General features: G+C 39.8%; 1 protein-coding gene across 3 annotated transcripts; it reads left to right on the top strand.

The window, feature by feature from the left end:
- Nucleotides 1-1,273: 1,273 nt before the first annotated feature.
- Nucleotides 1,274-17,233, top strand: RAP2C (RAP2C, member of RAS oncogene family). 3 transcript variants are annotated; one of them, XM_029241042.1, is made up of 5 exons: nucleotides 2,695-2,883; nucleotides 3,028-3,561; nucleotides 3,683-3,843; nucleotides 6,325-6,640; nucleotides 14,739-17,110. In XM_029241042.1, the coding sequence occupies exons 3-4, from the start codon at nucleotides 3,769-3,771 to the stop codon at nucleotides 6,601-6,603; spliced, it is 354 nt and encodes a 117-aa protein (XP_029096875.1). In that variant the 5' UTR covers nucleotides 2,695-2,883; nucleotides 3,028-3,561; nucleotides 3,683-3,768; the 3' UTR covers nucleotides 6,604-6,640; nucleotides 14,739-17,110. The 3 variants fall into 3 exon arrangements, with proteins under 3 accessions (XP_029096874.1, XP_029096873.1, XP_029096875.1); XM_029241041.1 differs by lacking the exon at nucleotides 2,695-2,883 and adding an exon at nucleotides 1,274-1,425 and having other exon boundaries at nucleotides 3,028-3,843; nucleotides 14,739-17,233; XM_029241040.1 differs by having other exon boundaries at nucleotides 2,694-2,883; nucleotides 3,028-3,843; nucleotides 14,739-17,233.
- The last annotated feature ends 8,579 nt before the right edge of the window (nucleotides 17,234-25,812 follow it).

The following is a 25,812-nucleotide window of genomic DNA, read 5'->3' as shown; positions in this document are numbered from 1 at the left end:
AGCATTTTACATATAATTCATTATAGTCTGACATTAAATGATTAGCTCCATTTTCTAGGTGAGACGTTCGAGGCTCAGGTGAAATCACTTGCTTGAGGTCCCACAGCTAGGAAGTGGGGAAGCTGCCATTTGAAATGCCTGTCCACCTCAATTCAGGGCCCTTGGCTCTCAACTACCAGGCTGTGCTCTTCTAATTGGTCTTTATATTCTCATTGCCTAATAAGAGTGAACTGGCAAACAACTGGAGTCTAATGAGGTAATGTATGTGAAAATACTTTTCTAAGTATAGAGATGTTTGGGGAGGACAGGCTGAGCAGCAGGAGGGAATTTAAATTGGGAGACCTGTCCACTGACCCCTAGACAGTCAGGATATTGGTGTTTTTCTTTTTCCCTGAAGAGGGGAGGATCAACGAATTTTTTTCTCCTTTAAAATATTATAAAATTATATTTATTCCCTTTTTCCTCAATAATACCTGATCACTGTTTTAAAATTAAAATGATATGGAGAAATGAAAGTCCTTTCATAATACCCCTCACTGATAATTAATGACTGTGTTTCAGATTATAATGGCTATATAACTATATATTGCACACACTCCCACATATTTTACATAAATGGGAGCAACTATATATTTGTTCAGTATATTGCTTTTTTTAATCCTTACAATATATCTTGGCCATCTTTTCATATCAGCACTTAAAAATCTACTTTTTTTAATAGCTGCACGGCATCTTATTTTGTGAATGTGTGTGTGTATGTACACATTATTTTTTAAATCATCTATTGAAGGACGTTTAAGTTACTTCCAATTGTTTACTCTCCTAGACGCTGCTGTAATGAATATCCTTCCTAAGAAAGTTTAGAAGGATCTTCAGACTGTGTGACATTTGTCTACCCTGTAGTCGATGAGAGTGACCCAATCGGACTCTGTACCGAGGGTAGGAGTATGTTTCCCTGCGGGGAGAAACGAAGAATTCTCTCCAAAATACTTTGGCCAACACATTCATATTAGAGTTGCCAACAGGTGGGACCACCTCAACAAGAAGGGCACCCTGTTTAGCCAGTTTAGTAACAGCAGAGACTTGCTACAATTGCTCAGCACTGATTGCTGGATCAGAAGAGGAATTTCCAGACTCAGTTACAAGCAGGGCTGGTGCAGGGCTGTGGATTCCCCCAGACAGTCTGGAGACAGCTAGCCAGGGAGGTGGGCAGCAGAGCTCCAAATCAGGCGACAGCACGTGTGGAAGCGCAGTGACCTACAAGGAGACTCATAATTCATAGACCAAACCTCTTCCAGCAGAGGGCAGTGCCTCAGATATCAGGTGGGACTCAGGCCAGCTGGAGCCAGAGCCGGGGACTTCGCGGGACAGATGACACCAACCCTAGGCTGAGGAGAAATTGAGCTAAACTCTCCTTTGGATACTGTAAGTGACATTGGGGAGTACTCAGGGAGAGACACAGTGGGACTTCACACTACTGTAATTTGCCTGTTGTCTAATGTCTAACAATTTGGGTTTGGTAATAAATCCCTATTTATACAGTTCAGCCATTAGGGCTTACAAGTAAGGGGATTTGGGGTCAATTTAATTCGACTGGCCACTGACTCAGGTTTCTGGGTGCATGCCTGAATCAAAAAGGGAGTGACATGCCTAAAATATAACCTAGGCTTCTGGGACCCTGGGGCTCTGTGGATCTGACACAAGGTTTACAAATAGAAAGTTAGCAGAGGGAAAGATATGTAAGAAGTACCAATTTTATCTAAAAATAGAAACTTAGTGTGTTTAACCCGAGTCCTTTGCTTCTGAATTCAAAGACTATGAAGGATGGCCGTTAAAACAAACTTTAACTTGGAAGAGCCAGCCATGCAAATTGCTGTGCCTGCAAATAATGAAAAGATTAAAAGAAGTTAGTCTGCTGGCCTAAACAATTTCCAATCAAGGCTTCCCTGCTGCGTAGCGGTTGGAATAAAAAATGGGGCAAAGCTGAGTTACAGTACCGTAAAGTCTACTTCTAATCCTGTTGTTTTTCAACCCTGGTGATAAGAAAGAAAGGAATGACTTTGGCATTTGCTGATGGAGACAAGGCAGATTTGCCAGATGATAAAAGTACCGTGTGTGTGCTTAATTATTTGTCAGGCACGGCTAAATAAAACACACCACAGAGGAAATCAGAATCATTAGCGAAGTCGAAGGCTAGTTTGCACGCGTTTCTTCGAAAAATGTCAAGTGGAAGAAATACCAGCAAAGAGAATCAACTTTCTCGGCTGTTTTATTTTCCCTTCTGCTTCTAGTACGGAGATGTTTGGCGTTCTCCGGGTCGTTAGATCCGGCAAGAGTGGATCGAGTCCTCAGGCCGGGCTGGGGGCAGCTGAGACGCGGAGAGGCTTCCGCGAGGTCGGGGTGGGACTGTCCGCAGCATCAGCAGCAGGAACAGCAGCTGCGGGCAGCCGGGCGGAAAAAGGGAGGACGCCGGAGGTTCTGGGAGAGGCCCTTTGCCAAGGCCGTAGCCCCGACCCGAAACCGTCCCCTAGCCGTCTCGCCCAGCAGGGCGCGGCCCCAGCGCCACCCGGCTCGCCCCGGAGAGGTGGGACTTTCCCCACCGGAAGTGATCCCGTCCAGTCTCGGGGAACTGGGGCACCTCAACCAGTGTGTCAGGGAAACCCTTCCGGGTGTGTGCGGTGGGGGGGGGGGGGGGGGGGGAGAAAAAAAAGAGGTGGGTTCGCCTGGAGTCCCAGCGGCCGCCGCCGCCGCCGGACGGCCCCCGCCCCTTTTCCCTCTGCGAGCCGCAGCGCAGGGGCGGCGGTGAGACCAAGGAGCCGGCCGATGGCCATGGCCTTGGCGTGACAGAGCCTCCCGGGCGGCCGGGCGGGTGAGGACGGCAGGGTAAGCGGCGGCAGTGTTGGCGGCGGTGGCCGGGTCCGGGTGGGAGCCGGGGGCGGGGGGAGGGGAGGCGGCCGGCCGGGCCGCCCGGCTGGGGCGGGCGGGGGTCCGGCGGGTAACGCGCGCCCTCTCCCCGCCCCATCACAGGCCGGACGACGCCCGCGGGAGCCGCGGCCCAGAGACCCGTCCGGGCAGCAGAGACTGGAACAGAGCACAGAGGCCCGGGCCGGCTCGGCGGCGCGAGCAGGAAGCGGGGTCCCTGGGCCCCTTTGTGTGAAGGGCGGGGGAGGGGTACGGGGCAGCCCCCGGCCGCAGGCTCCTCCGACGCCCGCCTTCCCGCGGGAGCCCCCGTCGGTCCTGCGGCGCCCACCCCTTCCCTCCGGGGGGCGCGCCTCGCCTCCCCCCCCACTCCGGGCTGCTCCGGGCTCGCCCTCTCCCCACGCCCCCTGCCTGGGCTTCAGTTCCTATAGGAAGGGCATTACCATCCCATCCCCACCCACCCCGACACTTCGCTCTTTCCCCTCCCCCTCCTTTAACTTCCTCTTCTTCCCTCGTTGGGCCCTCGGCTGCTCTGCACTCTCCTCCCGGGTTCGCAGATTTCCGCCCACCTTCCGCCTCCCAGAGCCGCGCCGCAGCGAGCGGGGTGTAATTTTTCCCTCCCTCTGGTAGGAGTTGGGGAAGGTGAGACTCATGAGGGAATACAAGGTAGTGGTGTTAGGGAGCGGAGGGGTTGGCAAATCTGCCCTGACTGTGCAGTTTGTCACTGGGACTTTCATTGAGAAATATGACCCCACCATTGAAGATTTCTACCGCAAAGAGATCGAAGTGGACTCTTCCCCCTCCGTGCTGGAAATTCTGGACACCGCAGGAACTGAGCAGTTTGCCTCCATGAGAGATCTCTACATCAAAAACGGCCAAGGTTTCATCCTGGTTTATAGTCTGGTTAATCAACAGTCTTTTCAGGTAACCAAACCAAGTCTTGTAATTTGTTAGAAGGGGGTGTGGTAATCCTACATTTACTTCTGGTTTGCTTGCACCGTGCGTAAATGACTGTGTTTTGCTTTTGAAAGTTAGACATGGCGCATTTTTGAGGTTACTCCTGGCACGGAAAAGTATCGAGTTGTTTCTGTAGAGAGGACTAAAGTCTCAACCGTCAACAAATGTTTTAAAGTTATTTTTAAGTGAAAGAGAAGTGAAAAAGAAATGTCAGCTTGTGTATATTTAGCCTGGACTATATAGCCTTCTGAAGTTGCTTGTTCAAGTCAACAAGTCTTGGTTAATGTACTCAACAAAACAACATTTAAAAGATAATCTCGGGCAAATAGAGCACTTCAGAAGGAAAATTATTTGGAGCCGATTATCTGTTGCACAGATAACTCTTCTGCGTCTGCTTCCCCCCTCCCCCTCTCTGTTCTCAGCCAAGTCTCTCAGCCAGATTTATAAATCTTAGGGCTGCAAGATGAAGAACTCAAGACCTGCCTTCTAGGCATTTTACTTACTTGGGGCGTGTGAAGGGAAGTTACTAATTGAAAAGACTAGTACCTAGAATTAATAACGAACAAAAATCTAGAATGACTCTCCTTTTTTGCAGTTCATCCAAATCATTTCTGATAATATTGACAATATTTATAGAAAATATGTGGAACTGGGAACACTGAACAAGTGCAGATTTCTAACCCCCGGCCGGTGGCCGAACTGGAGGTGGTCCAATTTCTTCGGAAAATCTGTCGTGTCCTTCACTGGAAGACAGACTGGAGGTTTAACATTATTTTAAGAGATGCAATAAATGTTGCTATTTATTCCTTGAAAATAAATAACCTCATATTGACCCGTTATATTGACCTCCCTTGATTTAGGAAATGGATATTTTTTTCTGCATTTAAAGGTATGCACTAATGTTGCTTACATAAGAGACATTAAGTGCTTTAGCCAAGCCAATGTGCTAATTCCACTTTTCTTAGTATTTTAACTTAAAGTACTATAGTGAGCTTTTCCAGTAACCAGATATAGCAACTTCAGGATTTTTTTTCTTTTAAAAATAATAATAAATGAAACAACGCTACTGTGACCAAACTAAAGTTCATTTTATGTAGGCTTAAATTCCAAAGCATTACTATTATAAAAGCATTTTTCACCAGAAAGTACCAATGTGCTAAAGGTGCTATTTGACAGGCGTTTTCTTTCTAAAGGATCCTTGGGACATTTGTTATTCTATTAGCTGACTCTCTTGAGGCTGGCAGTCTTTTGAAGGATTTTTCATAAGATATCCATTATTGCTACTTCTTTTATACACATAAATAGTGAAAAACTGCCATTATTTCAATGGAGACTTAAACTCTTTTAAGCCCAAATGCCGTAAATTTGGATTCTCAGCTGAACTTGTGTTTCCATAAGGACACAGGGAAAAGAAGCTTAACCTAGAAGACTGAATTGATATGTGATCAAACAAAATTGTTACAAATGTCAAATAACCGTATGTTTTTGTAAATTTTTAGTCCCTTGTTTTTCCTTCGTCCTGCAAGTGAATACTGTGCACTGTAACTATTCAAATTAAACACATGTTATATTTAAGTCAAATCTTTTAAGTTACAAAAAAATTCAAAAAACTAATGTTAGTATTAAATCTATAACATGTCTTAAATCAGTACTACCCGCCCCCCCCCAAAGTTCACCCTCCTAGAGAATTGTTAAGGCTCTTACCTTTTGTAATTAATTGTAATTACTTAGAAAAAATAATACACGTGGGAGAAAATTCAAGTTGTAAACCCGAACATAGGCAAAGGAAAGTTTGACTTCTTCCCGCCCAAACTCCCCCCTGCATTGTCCCTCCCAGGAGCTGCTCACTAGTGTACAGTAATTTCTAACATTGAAGTGTATTTTGAGGATAAAGGCATACCGTTACATTTAAAATGAAACATTGACATGTGTGAATCTGTTTTTAACTTTGGTCTTCTAGACACAACGCAGTGTTTTTGTTCCCACCTAAAACACTTTCTCTCAAGCGCTCTTGCTAAATGGCTAGGAATGCATAGATGCTGCCATCCTGTGCTAGGATAACAGGTGTTATCAGGAGTGATGACAAGCCGGCAGGTTTAAGGACATGGCCAGACACCCTTTTGTACAAATGGATTCATCATATTTGGGAATTTGCTTTTCAAATCAGTATCGACTGAGGGAAAGAAGTGATTAAATGAGTCCTAAAGTTAGTGTGCAACCTACATTTTATATTCTTGACAGAAATCCAGCAGGTAGGGTCTGTGGAAATTATCTAGTTGCTACTTCAATGGAGAAAATGACGTTTTCTCTATTTGGGTGTGTGGTTTTATTTTGGATTCAGCGTTCTCTACTTACTGAAGGGTGACTTCTTGCAATATTGCAATATTTCTTTTATGGTTATGCAAATAGCATAATTTTTTCCCTTTCTCTTTGTGACTGTTTACATAGGATATCAAGCCAATGAGAGATCAGATTGTCAGAGTGAAGAGATATGAAAAAGTCCCACTGATCCTAGTAGGAAATAAAGTGGATCTGGAACCAGAAAGAGAGGTTATGTCTTCAGAAGGCAGAGCTCTGGCTCAAGAATGGGGCTGTCCTTTCATGGAGACATCGGCAAAAAGTAAATCAATGGTGGATGAACTTTTTGCCGAGATCGTCAGGCAAATGAACTATTCTTCCCTGCCCGAGAAGCAAGATCAGTGTTGTACAACTTGCGTTGTCCAGTAAAAAAAAAGATAACCTCAATCATGGCCATACCGAGCAGGTTAGTTGTTGATGGAACCTTATGTTTTTGGTCAAGTGGAACAAAAAGCTGGGTAATACTAATAATACACATTGTGCTACCTTAAATTTCTTTATTTTTAAAATAATATTTCCCTTAGCGCAAAATAGTCAACATTCAATGTAGAAAATCGAAAAAAATACAGATTAGTAAAATGAAGGTAAGAAATTGCCTGTATTCCCATCACCAAGATTTGTTTTTTAAAGCAATTTACTGTGCTTCTCTCTCTAACATTCCTTTGGGGTGGGGTAAGTTAAAGGATGATACACCTTTTCCCTGTTTTGGTGATGTAGCATCCAAAATGCATGGGAGAGCATCCAGTAGTAATTTGAGAAGATGATTAGTTTTGTGTTTTCTATGCTTTTCTTTTCTGGGCTGGAGAGCTGCTGTAATTGAAATCATCGATTTACTAATCACCCAAGTGCTAGATTTACAGGATGATTATTTAATCAAGTTAATCTGTACCTTGCGCTGGAGGGACTTAAGTGACCTCTGATAATAATAAATTATAGTGCCACAATGTACCTTGACTTCATTATGAATATATGGTCCAGATGAGAATCTGGTGAAATCATCTGTGATGTGTTTAGAACGGACAGTCCCAAGCCTAGGAAAATAATGTATTCAGTTTAATAAATAATGGAGTTAATAAGAGCAATAGTAAAATCTTCAAACCTTTCATTGGGCTAAATAACTTAATAAAGGTTTTTTTAATGATTGTGTTTTTGGAAAAGTAAGGTTATATAAAATTTACTGAGCATTTAAAATGAGATTATTTTATGCATGTCATGATCTTTTAATCTAGATTGTAATTGGGCAGATAGTCTCACTTAGACAATAATACGTAGATTATAAGATAAGACAACAAATATCCTGGATGACTGAGAAACCACAGAAAATGCCAGACTAGCCTGACAATATCAGGAATGGAATTGATTGTTTTGAGCCAAGACTGACCTCAAGTCTAAGAGACAGTGTTGCAAATGGCAACAGTCATTTCAGATCGCAGAGATGATTCCTAATCAAAGGTCTGGCTTTATATGTGCTCCCTGGAGAAAAGACTAACAGTCCCTAATTTATCTTTTCAGACAAGATCTTCTGTCAGCTGGTGTCATCTTTGAAAATGAAGGATGACAACAGTGCTTTATTCAAAATGCTTTCTCTCATCAGTTTTTGAGCATACCAGAATGAGATGAAAACACATTTATTGTCTTATACCTAGCTCCATCTGTTATCATATAGTGTCACTGTGCAGACTGTAGCCCAGCATATGTTTTGTTGATAGCATCACACTTGCAATATAGTGTTTTGAGGCAGGAACAGGCCTATGTAGGTGATTGAGTCCAGGGTTCTTGATACCACAATGTCTCTTCTTAAATTGTAAGCCAGCTTCAAGTTTGAGCAAGTTCTGTGTGGTGTCGCATCTTTACCGTTATGCTCTACTTCTCTATCTGACACTTTTAACCAGGCAAATGACGTAAGTGTGTGCGTTTTAGTTTTATCATCTTTATAAAAAATTAACCAGCTCCTGCAAAGTGTTCCCAGTTTTTTTCTGTCATTAATGTAGACAGCTATAGGAAGGAAACTGAATAAAATTGGTCTCACATGTAGAGGGCCACTGTCTTATTCAAATTGGCAAATGAGTAATGTCTAAAGCTATTTTTAAAGATTTCTTATTCTGAGTTATTTCTGAGTTTATTTCATTTTGCAGCTTTTGTGATCTAAATTACTTTTAATCTGTTTGGTTACCTACACGAATGATTAAGTAGACTTTTTAATATCTCAAGGAAACTATGTTTATATTTTTTGTTAACTAAGGTACTGAAATCAGAAAATATTAATAACAATAATTGCTCATTTTTATAATAATGGGTTAAGTTGCCTGTGTAGTTTTTGTTTGGTTTTTATAAGCAGAATACACAATTGAAGGTGTGAGTCTTGAAATAAAATATCTAATCAGCTGGATTTCTGAAAATGTTATAGGGAGTCCCCTGACCAAGATCTTTTAGAACAAAGCACACTATATGCAGTGGGTTTTTTTGCTATCAAATAAAATTGAACTGATGTGCACAGGTATCTGTAATTGGAGGTCCATAAAGTTTGTGGTTGTGCTTGCTTACTATTTATTTGAAAAAATAGGTGATGGATTCTGAGTCCTGTAGCTTGAGTCATAGAGCTCTGAAGTCTACCAGTCCCAGATTTAGATTGAAGATCAAACTTTGACAAATAAAGGTGATTTGGGAAATGTTTGTCCTTAATATTTATAAGAGTACCTTGTCCAAATTAGAGATAGTAAGACTCAAGTGAGTCAGAAGAACTGTGATTGTTGTAAGTTGGTTTCTCTTAATTGAAAGGGAAAATATATTAATGTTCTAAGCATTACTGCTGATAATTCCTCACATTTATTTCTTACCACCCTTCAATTTGAGTCACCAGTCTGTTGCCCAACACCTGTTTATCTGCATGGCTCCCAGGATTGTTTCCTCACCTTTCACCCTCCCACTGGCAGTAATCTTACTGTAAGTCTGGAAGCAATGCCAGATTCCTTATGCACTGCTTTCGTGGCTGGTTTCCTTACTGACCTGAGGAGCCTGCCACCAACTGCTTTGAAGGACTTCATTTACTGTGCAGCAGAAGTATAATAGAAACCCAGGTCAGTGTTGCAGCCCTGTCTTGGTTTTATTAACTGTATCATCGTTCCCCTGTATTGGTGTAAATAGTTGACATTTGGCTGTTGTGAGATACTGTCGTTGAGAATGATGAGTGTTTTGTTAGTAATTTCATAATACTATAAAAGAAGTAAATCACAGTGCTGTGGGGTTTCGGGGAAAGGAGAGACCACGTTCAGTTAGAGCAGGTTCTCAACATTCAGGACTCTTTGCTGTAGCGACCATCCTGTGCATTGCAGAATGTTTAGCAGCATCCCTAGCCTCTGCCTACTAGATGCCAAGAGCATTCCCCCCGCCCCTCTGTTGTGGTGAACAGTAATATTTTCAGACATCGCCAGGTGTCTCCTGGGGGGCAAAATTGCCCCTGGTTAAGAACCACTGATTTAGAGGAACTGGGGAGCAGTAGCGTTTGAGTCAGGCCTTGAAGAATGAGTAGGATTTGAGTGGATGGGGAGAGGGGTAGAGGTGATTTCCAAACAGAGGGAATGCCAGAAAGAAAGAAAATAATATCCTAAAAATATTCTGTTAGGGAAGTACAGTAAAGTTATTCCTTAAATGTGATCATTTGGTAAATACTCTTTTGGCAAATAGAATTTTTTTAAAGATTATTTTTTCAAGGATTCCTGTATCTCAGTCCAGTATTGACAGAAATTAATATAATTATTTTTTAAAAAAACAGGAATGAAAGAAGGTGTTCTTTACTACAGCTTGAAGGTCTCCTGCAGGATTTTATCCTATTTTTCTCCGTGTATTATGGACGGGTTCTCTCGACGAGAGTAAGTGGTGCATAAGAGTACCAAACACCGGGAATCAAACTGAAAGAACAAAGATCATTATTTATGTCAGCCTCAGTTCATTATATATGTCAGCCCGAAGAAAAAGGGAGATTCTTGATTCAAGACTAGTACATCATTTCACGTGGCGGCAGAATGCCCGGGATGTTAACAAAAGCTCCTGAAAGGCTGAACCATCTATGAATGTCATTTTAGTCTAGCTGGCCTTACTATTTCTAAACACAGTGGAATTGATTAGCATTTTCAGGTTTTTTTTAAATAAATAAATATGTGGAATCAGAATTGTTTCTAATCTTTTTTCCAGCTTTTAATTAGATATGATATGCCGGGGGATTTAGCAGATGTGAGGGGGAAATCATGAAAATTAACTCACATTTTGTACTTTAAAATGCTGGCATTTTCATATCCAAGTTAAATATTAATCATATCAGTAAAACACTGGGGTGGAATTCTATTGTTGAAGTTACAGTTTAGAGAGATACTTCCTTTTTTCCCCCCTGCCCTATCTTGCTTATCACTTTGGAGAAAATAGCTTACTTTAAATGCTCGTTCGTCATCCAGTTCACATAGTGAGCCAGAATGGAGCCTGTGACACAGCGGCCCTGAGTGGAGGAGAAAGCATTCCTTGGGGTAGTGTGTACCATATAGATCTGCAATGGACCTGGGGGAAAAGGGAAGAACAGAGTTGCCTTGTCCTTTCTGCCCACTAATTCACCCAGACCTTCACTGACCCCCACAAGGTTCATGGTTTGGGACTGTTCAGGGTGGATAGGTGCCTAGTTAGACCTGCTCTGGGTGTGGAGGTGTCTGTGATTAGAATTAGAATGACTCTTTGTATATCTGTTCCCACTTTAACTGCTTCCTTTTAACCTCAAGATTAGGCTTTTATTGCAGAATAAAATGCATTTGAGCCATTCACTTTTACTCTGTTACCTCTCTAGCTTAGAATGAGCCATCAGTAGAATTAACAAAAATTGCATCATGGAGTTGGAGAATTGCCACTGAGGAAGTATTCTAGCCATACTTCAGGAAAGATTCTCCTCGTGGGAGTACTTCTCAGTGGAATTCTAAAATCCAGAAGATAATATCACCAAGAAAAACTTAAATCCTGTCAGCTGTTGGAAAAACTTATCCTACTAAAAACATACTCCCAAATTCCTTTGATTAGCCACAGTCTTAGGAGTATGGGATTCAGAAAAAGCAATTTAGAGTTGAGGGAAGCAGTGCCCTACCTGGTTTAATTCAAAGCTAGCAGCTAGGATCAGATTATTGGGCTCACACTGCTGCTTATTATCAGTGGGCATGACCATACTGTTTGAGATCTCAGAACTGAATTCATCATATTAATTTAAACTTAGCGATTTTAGGTTTAGGACATAAGAAAAATAGCTTTTCCTTTTTACCCTGGGTTTACTGTAAACTTTTAGTGTGCATGTTCTCCTTAAAGCACGGTTCACCTTCCATTTGAGGATTCTATGCCATAGGTTCAGCTTCTGCTCTCTAATGGGTGACAGATGAGCACTTTTAATGATCCTATAGCTCTCTCACTCCACCCCCTAATAAGCTTCATGAGTGTTATGCAAATTACAGTGGAGAAACAAGCAAGATATTTGACAAAAAACATAAACTCTATCAACAGAATTCTAGCCTAGTGCTTTGCTAATATAATTAATATTTAACTTGGATATGAAAATGCCAAGTAAAAACTGGGAAACGAAATTTATTTTTTTTAAAGTTCCTTTGGTTAAGTCCCCAGAATATCATATGTATAAAACTGGAAAAAGTTAAAATTGATTATGGTTGCACATTTATATTTGCTAAAAAGAATGCTAGTAAATACCATTGTATTTAGAAATGCTAAATCCAGCTAAGCTAGAAAGGCATTCATAAACTGCTAAGCCTTTTAGGAGCCTTTGTTAATATCCCAGGCATTCTGCTGCCACGTGAAATGATGTGCTAGTCTTGAATCAAGAGTCTCCCTTTTTCTTCACGCTGACATAAATAATGATCTTTGTTCTTTCAGTTCTGTGTTTGGTACTCTCGTGTACCAATTTACCCCACTTGGGAGACCCTATTTCATAATTTCCTGAGCAAAAGGTTTGGACTGTTGTTTGGGATTTTTTTTTATTCTTTCCTAACAAAATCAAATTAGAAAAAAGTGGAAAAGTGAAACCAGTTAAGCAAGAATTTGAGCAGAAGCTTCCAGCGTTCAGATTTGTTGGGTGTCTTGCTGGAAACTTGAGAGTAAGGACGAGCATCACTTGTGTTCTATCTCACAAGCAGCATGTTGTACTTTTGCAGTGTGTCTGGATGTGATATCCTGGGAGTTAAAAAGTATGACTTTGACCAGCTGCCTTTAAAACTTCTGGAATGTTTTTTAAATGAATAAGAGTTGTTAGTACACTGAAAATTTTGCTTTCACAGTGTGGAGCAGTAACATTTACATTTTGCATTCAGTGAACTTCTAATCTGAGAGAGACTGTACTTTTGGCTTAATGCAAGCTTTTGCCTCAGAATTTATTACTGCAGAGAATTAAAATTTATTACTCTCTTGAAAAGTAGTTGGTATTAATACTTTGTTTAATGGTATGCCTCATATTAATACTGTTGAATCTGACCCGGGATTTATCTATGTCTCTTGATTTCACTGGAGTATTGTCATCCTGTGGAATGTGGATAGACCAAGTATTAACCAGGTTTTTAGAGGGTGGGAAATAATGCATTTATCACATTTTATTTAATGTAGATTATGGTTAATAAGCTGGTATGTATTCTTAATGTTTATTTTGGCTAGAAATAATTACTATTTCCTCAATTTGATTTCAGAGAATGCCTGAACTATTAAATCATCCAAGTCTTCCCTATTTAAGAGACATATTCATATTTGGAAATCTTAAACTCTTTATAATTGTTTATTTTGAAAAATGTGGGTTAAAATTTATAGTCAAGGGCTTCCCTGGTGGCGCAGTGATTGAGAGTCCGCCTGCCGATGCAGGGGACACGGGTTCGTGCCCCGGTCCGGGAGAATCCCACGTGCCCTGGAGCGGCTGGGCCTGCACGTCCAGAGCCTGTGCTCCGCAGCAGGAGAGGCCACAGCGGTGAGAGGCCCGTGTACAGGAAAAAAAAAAAAATTATAGTCAACTTACTAATTCATGTTAATTGACGAAAGTCTGATCTGAAAAAGAGTCCTCACAGTGAACTGAGTATATAATGAAATACTGTTGTGTTCAAATAGGTATAAAAATTGAAATGAGGCTAAAAAATAAAAATATAAAGGTCTTTAATTTGGATATCAAAGGCATAATCCTAGTCTTCTAGAAATTTATAACGTAGTTGAGAAATGAAAATGTTACCTGACGTTTGACATGTAAGGTGCTTTCACATAGTACCTTATGTGATGTTTACCACAACCCTGTCAGGAAAGAATTTTTATCCTTATTTTAATGATGAGGAAACTGGACTTGCCCAAGCTTAAATAACCAGTGTCCTAATTAACAACTTGCGTTAATGCAAAGAAAGTCTTAATTTTAATTGGAAGAAAAATTTTTCTTTAATAATTTCTGAAGAGGCAAACTTTTGTTCTGTTTTTCCTAATGTGTTTAGGTGGCAGAATTTCAATAATAATGAGAGACATTCTTTAAAACTAATCATTTTTATGATATAGCTGCTAATAAAGAGTTCTCTCAGGCTCTTTGAACACTAATAGATGTGTAGCTGTCAAATGAAATTAAAATTTTGCACGTATAAACATTGGTAGAGCCCTAAGATGATCTTAAGTTGGTTTCACTTGGCATTGTTTCATAGTTGCTATTCTACTCTTTGTTTCTGGCTTTATTTAACAATTTTAATCTTTTACACTAAAAAATGTAATTCCATTCCCCTAGAAGCACTTTGGTGATCCAGCATATTTAAAAGACGTTGTGTCTGAATGATAGATTTTTTTTTCCCCCTGGTATTAATTAGGAGGGCGGAAGTCTACCAATTCTAAGAGCAGAGACTGAGAAATCTCAATCATAGGAGAAGCTTTTATGGTTGGGAGGATGTACTGAAGAGGGCAGACCAGAGTGGGAAATTTGAACTACTGCTGTCACCTAGCATCTAACCCAAGTCGGGGTACCTAGTAGATGCTTGATAGCTAGACTTTGATTGAATTACATTCTCTTATTTTAAAATCTCAAAAAAACCCTAACTTTTGAAGTTTTGCATATTGTCAAGTTAGTTCATAATCAGTATACATTTAATTCTAATACTATTTCCCATTAAAAACATGAAGAGATCAAATTCAAAGTAGAAGTGACATTTGCCACTTTTACACTGTAAGATCTTTTAAACGCGTAATAACATTTTTAATATTGTATACTTTATAAAATATAATATTTTTAAAAATAAAAGTTACAGTATATTACATCCAGTGCATCATTATAGTGTTGCTAAAATTTAATGATTCTTTTGGACCACAGAAAATTATTTTTGCTTAAATTTATGGGGAACACAGTGAAATTCCACTTTACGATTCTGGTACCACTTGAATGTGTATACAGATCTGTTGTCAGTGTTTTCATTTTAAACTGTAATCTATATTCCTACATTTTAATGACATTTTAATCTTAATTGCAGATAAAACTCAGAGGAAATTTGCACAGATGCTGCTTTGGAGAACTTTACAACCTGGGTTGCAGAACTGAGCCTTGGTAAACCTGTCTCTATTACAGCATGTTGCCATACATCTAATTAAGTGCATAAGGTCTTTGGCCTTCAAGATCCATTGACCTTAAACAGGAATGCTTAGCACGTTTACCATACGTTTAAAATCTGTTCTTTATCAATCAGTCCTTTTGTAGCTTTCTAAGTTCTTATTGATGGCTAATATGCAAGAATTAATTTTTAATATTTTAATTGATTTCTTTTATCAGTTTCTCAACTTGTATTTATTAAATACTCAAACTCAGTATTACCTACTCAATGCCTTTTAAAAGAAAGTTATAATGGAGAAAAAATTGAGCCTTAAACAAATGGTTACTTCTGTATATTACCTCGCACCAGTGCTTCATTCTATTTGTAAAATCTTTCTCCTTTAAATGGTTGGTTAATACTTTGAGCCTTTGTTTACGTGTGGCAGTGTTGTAAAAAGAAACTAAAGATCACATTTTACCTGTATGGATGGAATATCCCTTTTCTTCAAGTGCAGTTTGTGATGTGTTTTTGTAATTAAAATGTTCTGAAAGTTACAATTGATATTTGAAATTGACTGTAGAGCATTTAGCTGAAGAGTTAAGCATTTGATTCCATTAGGTTTTCACATGTGTTAATCTCATTTACAGCATCAAATTGCAGCAGTAACATTTTCCTTTCTGTGAAGTTCTAAATTTAGTTATGACCTACTTAGCAATGCCTTTGAAGAGGGATATTGTATCCATGGTAAATTAATTGTATACCTAAACAGAGATAGCTCAGCTTTGCCTGTCAGGCTTGTAATTGACATCTAGTAGACTTCTGCACATGTAAAATTAAATTCAAATAAAATCATATACAGTTTCTAGTTCTTAATATTTGTCTTTCTGAGTAATAGTTTAAAGCAATATTTGTTAAAGTTTTCTTGCACTATCACAATTGCTTTTTAGTTATTTCTCAAGAAGCATGTTTGTAGTAGAGACAAAAATCTGTGTAACAGGAGGGAGGATAGCGCCAAGTCTCTGGGCGTTTTGTTTTTGTTTTTGTTTTTTTTGCAAATGTGCTTCTAATAGCCATTGCCTTCCATGTTGTTTACCTAATCAGCACATTTTGTCTGAATACTTGAACATTTTAACAGTAACACAGGTATAGAAGCAGAAAGAAAACTTATAAAGAGTAATCTTGTGGTTCAGTTTTAACATCATGACGAGCGCTTTTTCTAGCAATGATTTAAAAATTTTGTAAGTTTGACAGTATTTTGTTGTTGGGTTTTTATTTGGTTTTAGTTGTGTGCTTTTAATTTGCAGAAGTTAATAACTGCAGCTCACCTACTGCACCAAAGTTCTCGATTTTAGGAGCCCAGCTTTAGTCATTTGAACATGCTTCTAAATAAAACAAAACAAAAAACCAAAACTATACTTTTGATCTATAATAATAGCTCAATAACTTTGTCAAGGAAAGCTCTAATATATGCAGTGATGGTTTTTGGAAAGGTGTGGCAATTTTAAATTTATATTGTGTGTGATGTTCAAATAAAGTGTTATCTACATTCATGTGATTTATTGGTCAGCATGACCATTAATTATTGTGTAGAAATTAATTAAACTTTGATTTCCTTTTTTAAAATCGTGTTGCATTTGATTCCTGATCAAATTCCCTCAAAGTGAACTCTTGATTTTAGATTTTGAATTTTATGGTGAGATTGTAAGGGTGGAGGCAATTGAAACTTTGTTTCTTATTTATAAACTGCTTGAAATGAATACCTAATTTAAGTTTGCACTTTAACACCAAACTTAAAACCAAACACTCAGTTCAAAGTAGGTTAGGTGATTGTGGTTCATCTTTATTAGCTTTGTGAAATTCTAAAGGAATCAAATAATTCATAATTTAAATTTTCTGCAGATGGATTTTTTTTAATACAGTGTTTCTTTCCTATGGATAGTTATTCTCTTGCTCTCTCTCACTCTCTCTGTCACTGACCTCAGCAGCAAGTTTAACTTGAATTCACTTAGGATCACAGGAATCAGGGGAAAGTGATTTAAAGGTGGTTTCTCCAGCACATTTTAAGAAAAGGGACCAAAAGTTATTTTAGCTTCCTCAATAGATTGCATGTCAAGTTGCTTATTAGGATAATAAATTAATATTAAATGCAATATATGTCTCGTCTTTACTGTGGCATCTGTTTAGGAGTTGTTCAAATCACTGCAGTAGGGCTCTGCAAATAAAATCATGTAACCTATTATCATGGATCTAATGTACTGTAACTTTATCAATGAAAGGTAAAAAATCTCGAATAACAAGTACAAACATTGAACAATGACCTATAAAGATTTGTAAAAGTAAAATTTTTCCAATAGATTTCATTCTTGTCATTTTGTAAGACGACCCTGCAGTCCACCTGTTTGTAACTTTTTTAATAAAATAGACATCTGTATTACTGAGGTTGTTTTCTTGAATTATTTGGTGTATTACTACTTGTTATTTGCTAGCTTGTAAATCTCATAACTCAAAGTCATTACTTTTTATCAAAATGATAATGTGTATTGCAGTACATGTTTAAACAAGTTAAACGTTCACTTGTGTCCTTAGTCACCATTCTGGCATATATGGGGAAAAACTGAGATATATCCTAAAATGTAATATTTAATCAATTGAATAACTTATAAATAAATTAGAAATTAGAAATAATGGGTAAAAAAGTATAATGTATATGACTTGTCCCAAATGGAGAAAGTGGCCCAGCTACAAATCTGTTGTAGTGGCCCAGCTACAAATCTGGCTGGGAATTGTCCATGTGTAGGACTTTCCAGATGATATTAAGCAATATAATTAAATTCTGAAATAATGAATTAAGAAAATTCAACACAATTATCACTTTGTTTTATCCAGTGAAAGGTTTTGCCAATCACTTTAATTCACTGCTTAACCTAGTGTTTTTAAATTGTTGAACTGAATAGATGTTTTAATCTCAATGTTCTTTAAAGCCACATGTTTTCTTTGAAGTTGGACAGTTCTGTCTGTCCAAATATATTATGAACTGGACTTTTTTCATTGTAAAAATGGGCAGATTTATATACCTGTGTCATAACATACAGAAGATATTTTGTTGTTTATTACCATCGATTATCAGTCTTTAGTTGGGCTCTAAATACCCCATATATGCCGTACTAGATGCTGTCCTTCAAGTCCAAAAGCCCTTTTCTACAAGGAAGGCTCTCATGACTTCAGAGCCCTCCCCCTTTTTTTCTACCGAAGGAATAGCATCCCTCATCCAGCAAGGTCAACACTTTTAACCAAGTGAATAACAGAGAGAGAGGGTGGAGTAGGGTAAATGCCTGATGAGCCGAATCAGTAGGGTACTCTGTCACAGCCAGGTCACCTTTATATCTTCACCTTTTCTGCCCTTTTCATGTTCTCATCTGGGGAGAAGATTCATCCTCCAGGACATAGCTGCTTGTGTGGGTCAATATCCAAAGCTGTAAGACTTCTCGTTCAGATTTAAAACAGGGACAGTTTTTAGATAGGCTCCTGCTTTCACATATACTTATCTCATTTGAACCTTACAGCTATCTGGTGTTTTGGACTTTATTGTCCCCAATTTGTTGTTGATGAAACCAAAGCTCAGGAAAGTTGTGACTTAAGATCATAAAGGCAAAGTCAAATGATTAAAATGTTGAGGAGGGTACTTTGGGACAAGGCTTAAAATTAATTCATCATTGGGTAGTGTCAAATATGTGCTGTTAAAATTATAAGCTCATGGAAACAACACAAAAGACACACAGCAAGAAATAACTGTTTTGAGTCAGTGTGACGGCTCATATGTAACAAAATACTGTGGGTCCTATTTAAAGGTAATGTGTTTGTTATATTGCTAAGAGTTTATGTAAGACATAAGCTATTTTCATTATAGCTATTTTTCTTTGGAAAGTCAATGTCTTAAATCAGAATTTGGCAGTCTTTGGCCGCCAGGCAGAATCCAGCCCAGTTAGCAGTGCCAAAAGAACTATAGTTAGATTTAGCAGCTGTATCCTGAATCCATTGCAGAGTTCAGCTGCACCCTTTTTCTACCTAAACTTAGCGTTTGAATGGAGGACCAGAAGTGCAGTTGATCCCAGACACATCCTTTGTCAGCAAACAAACCTACTTCAGTGAGTGCTTAGGCATTGCTCTCTATGGCCCAGGCTGCCCCATTCACAGACTCAATGGTCCTGTCATTGTACAGGACCCATTCATCAGTTTTCTCCCATAGACTGTGAGCTCCCTGAAGGTAGGGCCTTGCCTAGGTCACTTCTTACTTCTAGTGTGTTATAGGTGCTCAATAAATATTTTATGAAATTATAATCACAGAACCAGTATGGCAGATGGGTGTTCACTCTTTAGAAAACTCTAACCCTGCCATTTCCTACTGGTCATTTTCATTTATAGCAGGTAGTATGGGAAATGCATTTTCTTCCTCCACCTTCCTGCATCCTCTGCAGCACTAAGTTGATTTTTTTTTGCTCCTTTGTTTTGCTTTCTGTTTTTGTTTAGGAGAGAAGTAATTGTTTCCAAACTCATTTTCAAGAGAAATGTATACCATAAAGAGATGGTCCATACAGGCATACCGTAAATATGGACGGACGGGCCTTGAGTCTAAGATTAAATTCCCCCAGAATCTAGGGAGGAGAATACAGTCAAGAAAGAGTATTTGCTGCTCATGCCTGGATTTCCTCTCCAGTAGATTTCGAAGCTGACCCAGACCTGTCCCAGCCTCATTCTTAGACAAGTCAGAGAAATGTTCATATTGGGTCCCCCAACCTCTCAAATATTTCCACTTAATGAGGCAATAATTCCTATTCTCTCTGCAAAATCTCAGGCGATTCCCCACCTACACCCCTACAGTCATCTTCTTGGCCTTTCCTTTAATCCTTGTCCCCATTCCTTCATCGTACCTACCAATTCACTTGTACCCCATGTAACCAAACTCCTACCCTGCCCCCTCCCTTCTTTCCATAAGACAGTTTTATGAGTAATAAAACTAATGGAAGTAAAGATTTTTTACTCTGGTTCCCCCAACACCAAGATTCAGTCTCCAAATCCTTTGACACCAGTAGTTGGAGACATTTTCAGGTTGGCCTTAAACCAATGTCAGGTTATCCCCCAGATGTTAGTCCCATGTATGTGCTTCAATATCAATGATCTGTGCAGTCTGCCGTGTAACCAGAGACTCCCAGATGCCCTTTCCAAAAGCCCTCCAGGAATTGGCTCCTGAGGCTCTAGATACTTTCACTCATGCTGTAAGCCTCAGAGAATGCCCTGGACTTAGTAGTTTGAAGCTCCTACCAGCTGCTGTAAGCTTTAAAGTTTGGAAGGGGGATGTGGGGGAGCGAGGGGCTTAAGCCCATCTGAACTTTCTCTTGGACCTTGAAAGTGGACAGGTGTGAAGTCTATAGTTAAGAAATGTAAGGATCTCTGGGGGTTCTGACCCTTCAGTAAATCCCAGTTTGGGGGTTCATTGTTTAGGAGGGAGCCTCAGGAATCCCTTATACAAGTGGGCATCGTTTTCTCTGGTTTCCTGCAGTCCCTCTTTTGAACACTTGCATGGTTACCCTTAGAAAAATCCCAACCAAAGCATAGACATTATGCCATGCCCCCAGGATATCTCTACAAGTGTTTTGGCCCTTTGCTCAGGCCCCAAAATATATAGAAGTAAATGGGGGGTGTGGACATTTAAATGGCAAATGCAAGGCTTTATCATGCTGCTTGGTTACAAGCTGAGTCTGGTGGATGCTTGAGTCTTCTGACCACTATGGCATGGCAATCGAAACCCTTGTTCTCTAACCCGAGAGAAGTCTGAGCTGCAGGCCTTTGGCTCTCCAGCTGGCTAAAAAGAATATTTTCAGTGACCGAGGAGTGGAAATCCGACCCAGAAAAGAGTGATATCCATTTGACAGTAAATAGTTGCTTGGTGGGGAAGATAACTACTCCAGACAAAAAAGGGACAAGAAAATCAACGCCTTTATTTAACTTCATTTAACTGAGCTTCTATGTATATGCCAGGCACTGTGCTATGAGCTGAGTTTACAAGAGGAATGTGATATGACTTTATCCTCTGGTGGAGCTTACATTCCAGCCTGGGAGACAGCCCTGCGAGCAATAATTATGAGGCAATATGCTGTATGCTCTAATATCAGCATGTACCAGATGCCAGGGAGCCCAGAGAAGGGAAAGGATTTGTATATCCAATATTTTCATCATGAGCATCTTTGCCATAAGCATTTTTGGCACAAACATTTTTGTTGCATAACTAACTGGCCGTAAGATAATTTTGCCATAAAAGATAAAATAATGAAAAATAAAAGAGGGGCATTGAGAAGGACATAATGAAACATGAAAAATAAATAACAGAATTAAAAGGACCACATTTTCACCACATAACTAATTGGCTGTAAGCAGTTTTGCCCTAAAAGATAAAATAATGAAAAATAAAAGAGGGACATTAAAGACAACATAATAAAGCATGAAAAATGAATAACAAAATTAAAAAGACTATTGCAAAATACAAGAAAGCATTTTAAATGTGTGTAGATTCACGGCAATACTACAAAAATAACTGATTTTATTTTGTGGGTTGTACGTTAAGTACTTGTCTTCCAAGTCTTCTGTTCATAGTATTTTTTCCTTTTTTTTAACTTGTTGATTCCTCTCCTCGTTTGGCATTGAACTTTTTCTTTTTTGCTAAAATGTCTTCCTTCATTAAGAGAGGTATCAATTTTCAAATGCTAGGATGCATATCCATAACAGAGCTCTGGGGACTTCCCTGGTGGTCCAGTGGCTAAGACTCCGTGCTCCCAATTCTGGGGGCCTGGGTTCGATCCTTGGTCAGGGAACTGGATCCCACATGCTGCAACTAAGAGTTCGCATGCTGCAACTAAAGATACCGCGTGCTGCAACGAAGGTCCTGCGTGCCACAGCTAAGACGTGGCGCAGCCAAATAAGTAAATAAATATTAAAAACAAAAACAAAACAAAACAGAGCTCTGTATTGTGTTGTGAAAGCCTCTACACTGTTGGGTGTTCTTGGCATGTTGTCACGTGTCCCTTGATAGACATTCCAAAGTTCTATGGGAAACTCAGGTTCAAGTCTGTGCCTTTGAGGCCCTTGGCCTCTTTCTCCTCCAATACAGTGTGTTTAAATAAGAAACTAACTCGGTGCAAATTATCATCCATCATCTGTCAGCTCCATAAAGCCATCAATAACATCACTAATTGGAGGAAATGCATTTCAACTAGTTGGAACCAAACTGTCAAACCAAAAACTGTCAACCAGTGTTTTTAATTTTTCAGGGCAAAATTGCCTTACAGCAAATTAGTTAAATGGCAAAAAATGCTTGTGGCAAAGATGCTTAGAGTGAACGTAACTGGAAGTGGGGTTTGTTCTCCCTGTAGGGGGTCAAGGGAAGGTCGAAAGAACTTGCCTTATGAGTTGGTTCTTGAAAGCTAAGGCGAAGTTTGCAGTAAGGGCATTTCAGATAGACTTTGTGGGAGGAGAATGAGAAGAGATGTGGAGCCCCAAATGTGCCTGGTGGTCTTGGGAGCCCTCTAGTTAACAAGGATAGCAAAAGGGGCAGGCTGGAGAAAGGATGGGAAGGAGGGATGACAGATGAGGCTGGAAAGCAGCACAGGCTGGATTACAAGGGTCTTGCGTGCCGTGCTGGGCATTTAAAGATTTTTCCTGGCAGCGATGGGGAGCCACTGGCAGGCTGCAGCAGGACAATGGCAGGAATGGATAGGTGTTTTAGAAAGATGCCAAAGTGGAGGATAAATTGGAAGAGGATTCTGGGGCAGGGAGACCTGTTAGACCACTGCAATCATATAAACAAGAAAGAACAAGTGCCCTAATAGGGCAAAATCAGGATGTCTTCAAAAAATGAAGAGATGGTGATAAATTAATATGGCCTAAGATAGGGACTCAAGTCACAAATCTGCTCATATCACATTCTTCAGCTTAAAATTCTCTCATGACTCTCCAGGATCCACTGCCCTAAACAAGGGTGTTCACATTCCAACTTGGTCTACCTCTCCAACCTCATCTTTTTCTATGCCTCCTTTCATAACCTAATCTCCAGTCCCCATGACCCCTTTTGCTGGTTCCCAAACAAGCCCTGTTCATTCACATTTCCATGCCTTTGCAGGAGCTATTCCCATCATGGGCAGTACACTCTCCCCAAATCTCCTCCCTCTAGAGAATTCTACTCATCTTTCAGGACGTAACTCATACCTCATCTCCACGGATCCCTGATTTCTGTCTCATTGCCCTCAGGCAGAGACATTCATTTGTTTCTCTCTTCCTCTTCCTGCCTTGACAGCGCCCAGTGAGTACTTATCACATTATTTCACATTTATCCATTCACATATCTGTCTCCCCCCCCAAAGACAATCAGCTTCTCTTAGGAGAGAAATGGATTCTTTGTCATCAAGCCCAGCTTTTGATGCATAGAAGGATTCAATAAATGCTGAGTGATTAAGTCAATTTTGGCGGTAGAACTGACAGGACTTGATGTGATTATTGGTTATGATGAAGAGGGGGAATAGAAACTAAGTAGTTTCTAGCTTGGGTAATTGGACAGTCGTAAATAATCTAGCTTCCATAGAGCTTCCCCTGCCTCCAATCCCGACCCACTATAATCTTTCCTTTACAAAGCAGCCGGAGTGATCTTTTACAAATGCAAATATAATCCTGTATCTCCCCCTAGCCAAAAGCTCCCCAAGGGCTCCTTATCACTATCAGACTGAGCCCACACTTCTTAGGGTAACATGGCCCCTGCCTATTTGTCCATCCTGATTTCCCCCACTCTGTCCTCACACCTTTCCCTTTAATATCCTGTGGCTTTGTAGTTTCTTGCATGTACTCTCATGCCCTTGCTCCCTCTCTCTTCCTTCTGAAACCCCTTGCCTCTTCTTCTTTGCCTATCTCCTACACATACGTCGAAATTGCCTCCCTTTTCAAGAAAGTAAACTCTGACAGGGAAAGGACTGTGTCTTGTTTACTAGTTATTCTACAACCTATCACAAAGCAGACCATCAATAAAGATTTGTTGAACTGAGTTCAACTGCATAGACGATGATACTATTAACAGAACTGTCATATAGCAGCAACTCTTGAAAGGCTTGAAGCCATTGAAAGGTCTTTAAATAAAAAATTCCATCAGAATGGTGCTTCACCAAGATGGCTGGAATTGAGGTATGGAGAAGAAGTAGGAGGGGAAAGGGTTAGAGACGGTTAAGGAGAATGTTGCAGTCATCAGGCGAGAGGTATTAGAGGCCTAAGGTAATGACAGTGGAAATGGATATAAGTGAGGGGATCTGAGAGACATATTACAGTGGTAGATTTTTTTTTTTTGGCTTGCAGGATATTAGTTTCCAGACCAGGGATCAAACCTGGGCCCCCTGCAGTGGAAGCGTGGAGTCCTAACCACTGGACAGCTAGGGAATTCCCTACAGTGGTAGATTTGACAGCAAATATATTATGAAAGTCAGTAGATCCCACTGTGGGCCTGTGTCGGTCTTCCATCAACTCTTAAGGCAAAAAAGAAGCAACCCATCTCCTTTGTGAACAATGACACTGCAGTCTTACTCATCGGAAGAATGTGGGTTTTGTGACAGGGCCAAAAAAATTATTAGCAGCACAGAGGACATTTATTGAGCCTACATTCAGATAATGTATTTGGCTTGGTCCCCTCCACTCTTCAGTTTGCCTTCCCCCAGCTTGTGCAGTGAGAACTGATATTTCTAATGCTGTCCTTCTGAGCCTTCAGGCAGAAAAGAAAACCAATGATGGCAATAGCTTCCTTTAATAGAGTGCTGGCTTGCTAAGTGTCAGATGCTACACATACATACTTTCATTTGTTTTCCACACTAAATCCTCCTTCCAAGCCTATGAGACAGAAATTATTATCCTCATTCTCCAGATGAGGAAAATGAAGCTCAGAGAACCACAGCTGGGTCACCTAATGACACAGTCATTTTGTTCCGGTCTGTCTAACTTCAATTGCATGCTCCTTCAACTACACCAGTGGTTCTCAACCTCAGCAGCACATTAAAATCACCCGGGCAGTATTTTATTTTCTCTCTCTCTCTTTTAAACAACTTTACTGAGATATAATTCATACCGTACAATTCACTCATTTCAATGACTTTAATATATTCATATATACGTGCAAACCTGACCCAAGTCAATTTTAGAACATCTTCATTACCTCAAAAAGAAATCCCATACTCATTAGCCATCACCCTGCTATTCCTCCATCCTCCACCCCCAGCCCTAAGCAGCCACTAAGCTACCTGCTGTCTTTATAGGTTTCCCTGTGCTGGACTTTCATATGAATGGAATCATATAATATTTGGACCTTTGTGACTGGCTTCTGTCACTTAGCATAATGTTTTCAAGTTTCATCCAGGTTGTAGCCTATATTTGTCCTCCATTCCTTTTTTGTGGCTGAATAATATTCCATTTTATGGATATACCACATTTTGTTTATCTCTTCATCCATTGATTGGCATTGGGTTGTTTTCACCTTTTGGCTTTTATGAATAGTGCTGCTATAAACCATTCATGTACAAGTGTTTGTGTGGATATATGTTTTCACTACTCTTGGGCATATGCCTGAGAGTGGAATCGCTGGTCATATGGCAACTCTATATTTAATCATTTAAGGAACTGCTAGACTGTTTCACCTGGAGAGTTTTTAGACTATACTAATGCCCTGCCCACCCCACCCATCACTTACCCTCTGAGCAAATGAATCATACTCCCTGGAGTTGGGTCCTAGTTGGTTCCAATAATCCCCTCCCTCAACAGATTCCAGTGCACACCCTACATGGAGCACCACTGCACTATACCATGATCTCAAGTATATTTGCTATGTGACACTACTGAGGATTATCTATTTTTGAAGAATTATTAACTACAAGGATTCAACAAGAAGCCAGTGCTTCAATATTTATTTATTAGCTAAGCCAACCGCCCTGGTGACTCATGA

Source organism: Monodon monoceros, unplaced genomic scaffold (genome assembly GCF_005190385.1).
Source record: "Monodon monoceros isolate NGI ecotype Baffin Bay Population unplaced genomic scaffold, NGI_Narwhal_1 Super_Scaffold_22, whole genome shotgun sequence".
NCBI lineage: Eukaryota > Metazoa > Chordata > Mammalia > Artiodactyla > Monodontidae > Monodon > Monodon monoceros.
The sequence above is the reverse complement of the archived record's forward strand: the minus strand, read 5'-3'. Positions and strand labels throughout refer to the sequence as shown.

Bases quoted from the DNA above. Each gene is read 5' to 3' on its own strand.
- RAP2C (XM_029241041.1), top strand. From the start codon at position 3,571: ATGAGGGAATACAAGGTAGTGGTGTTAGGGAGCGGAGGGGTTGGCAAA. The intron at 3,844-6,324 runs GTAACCAAACCA...CTGTTTACATAG, and splicing joins TTAATCAACAGTCTTTTCAG to GATATCAAGCCAATGAGAGA.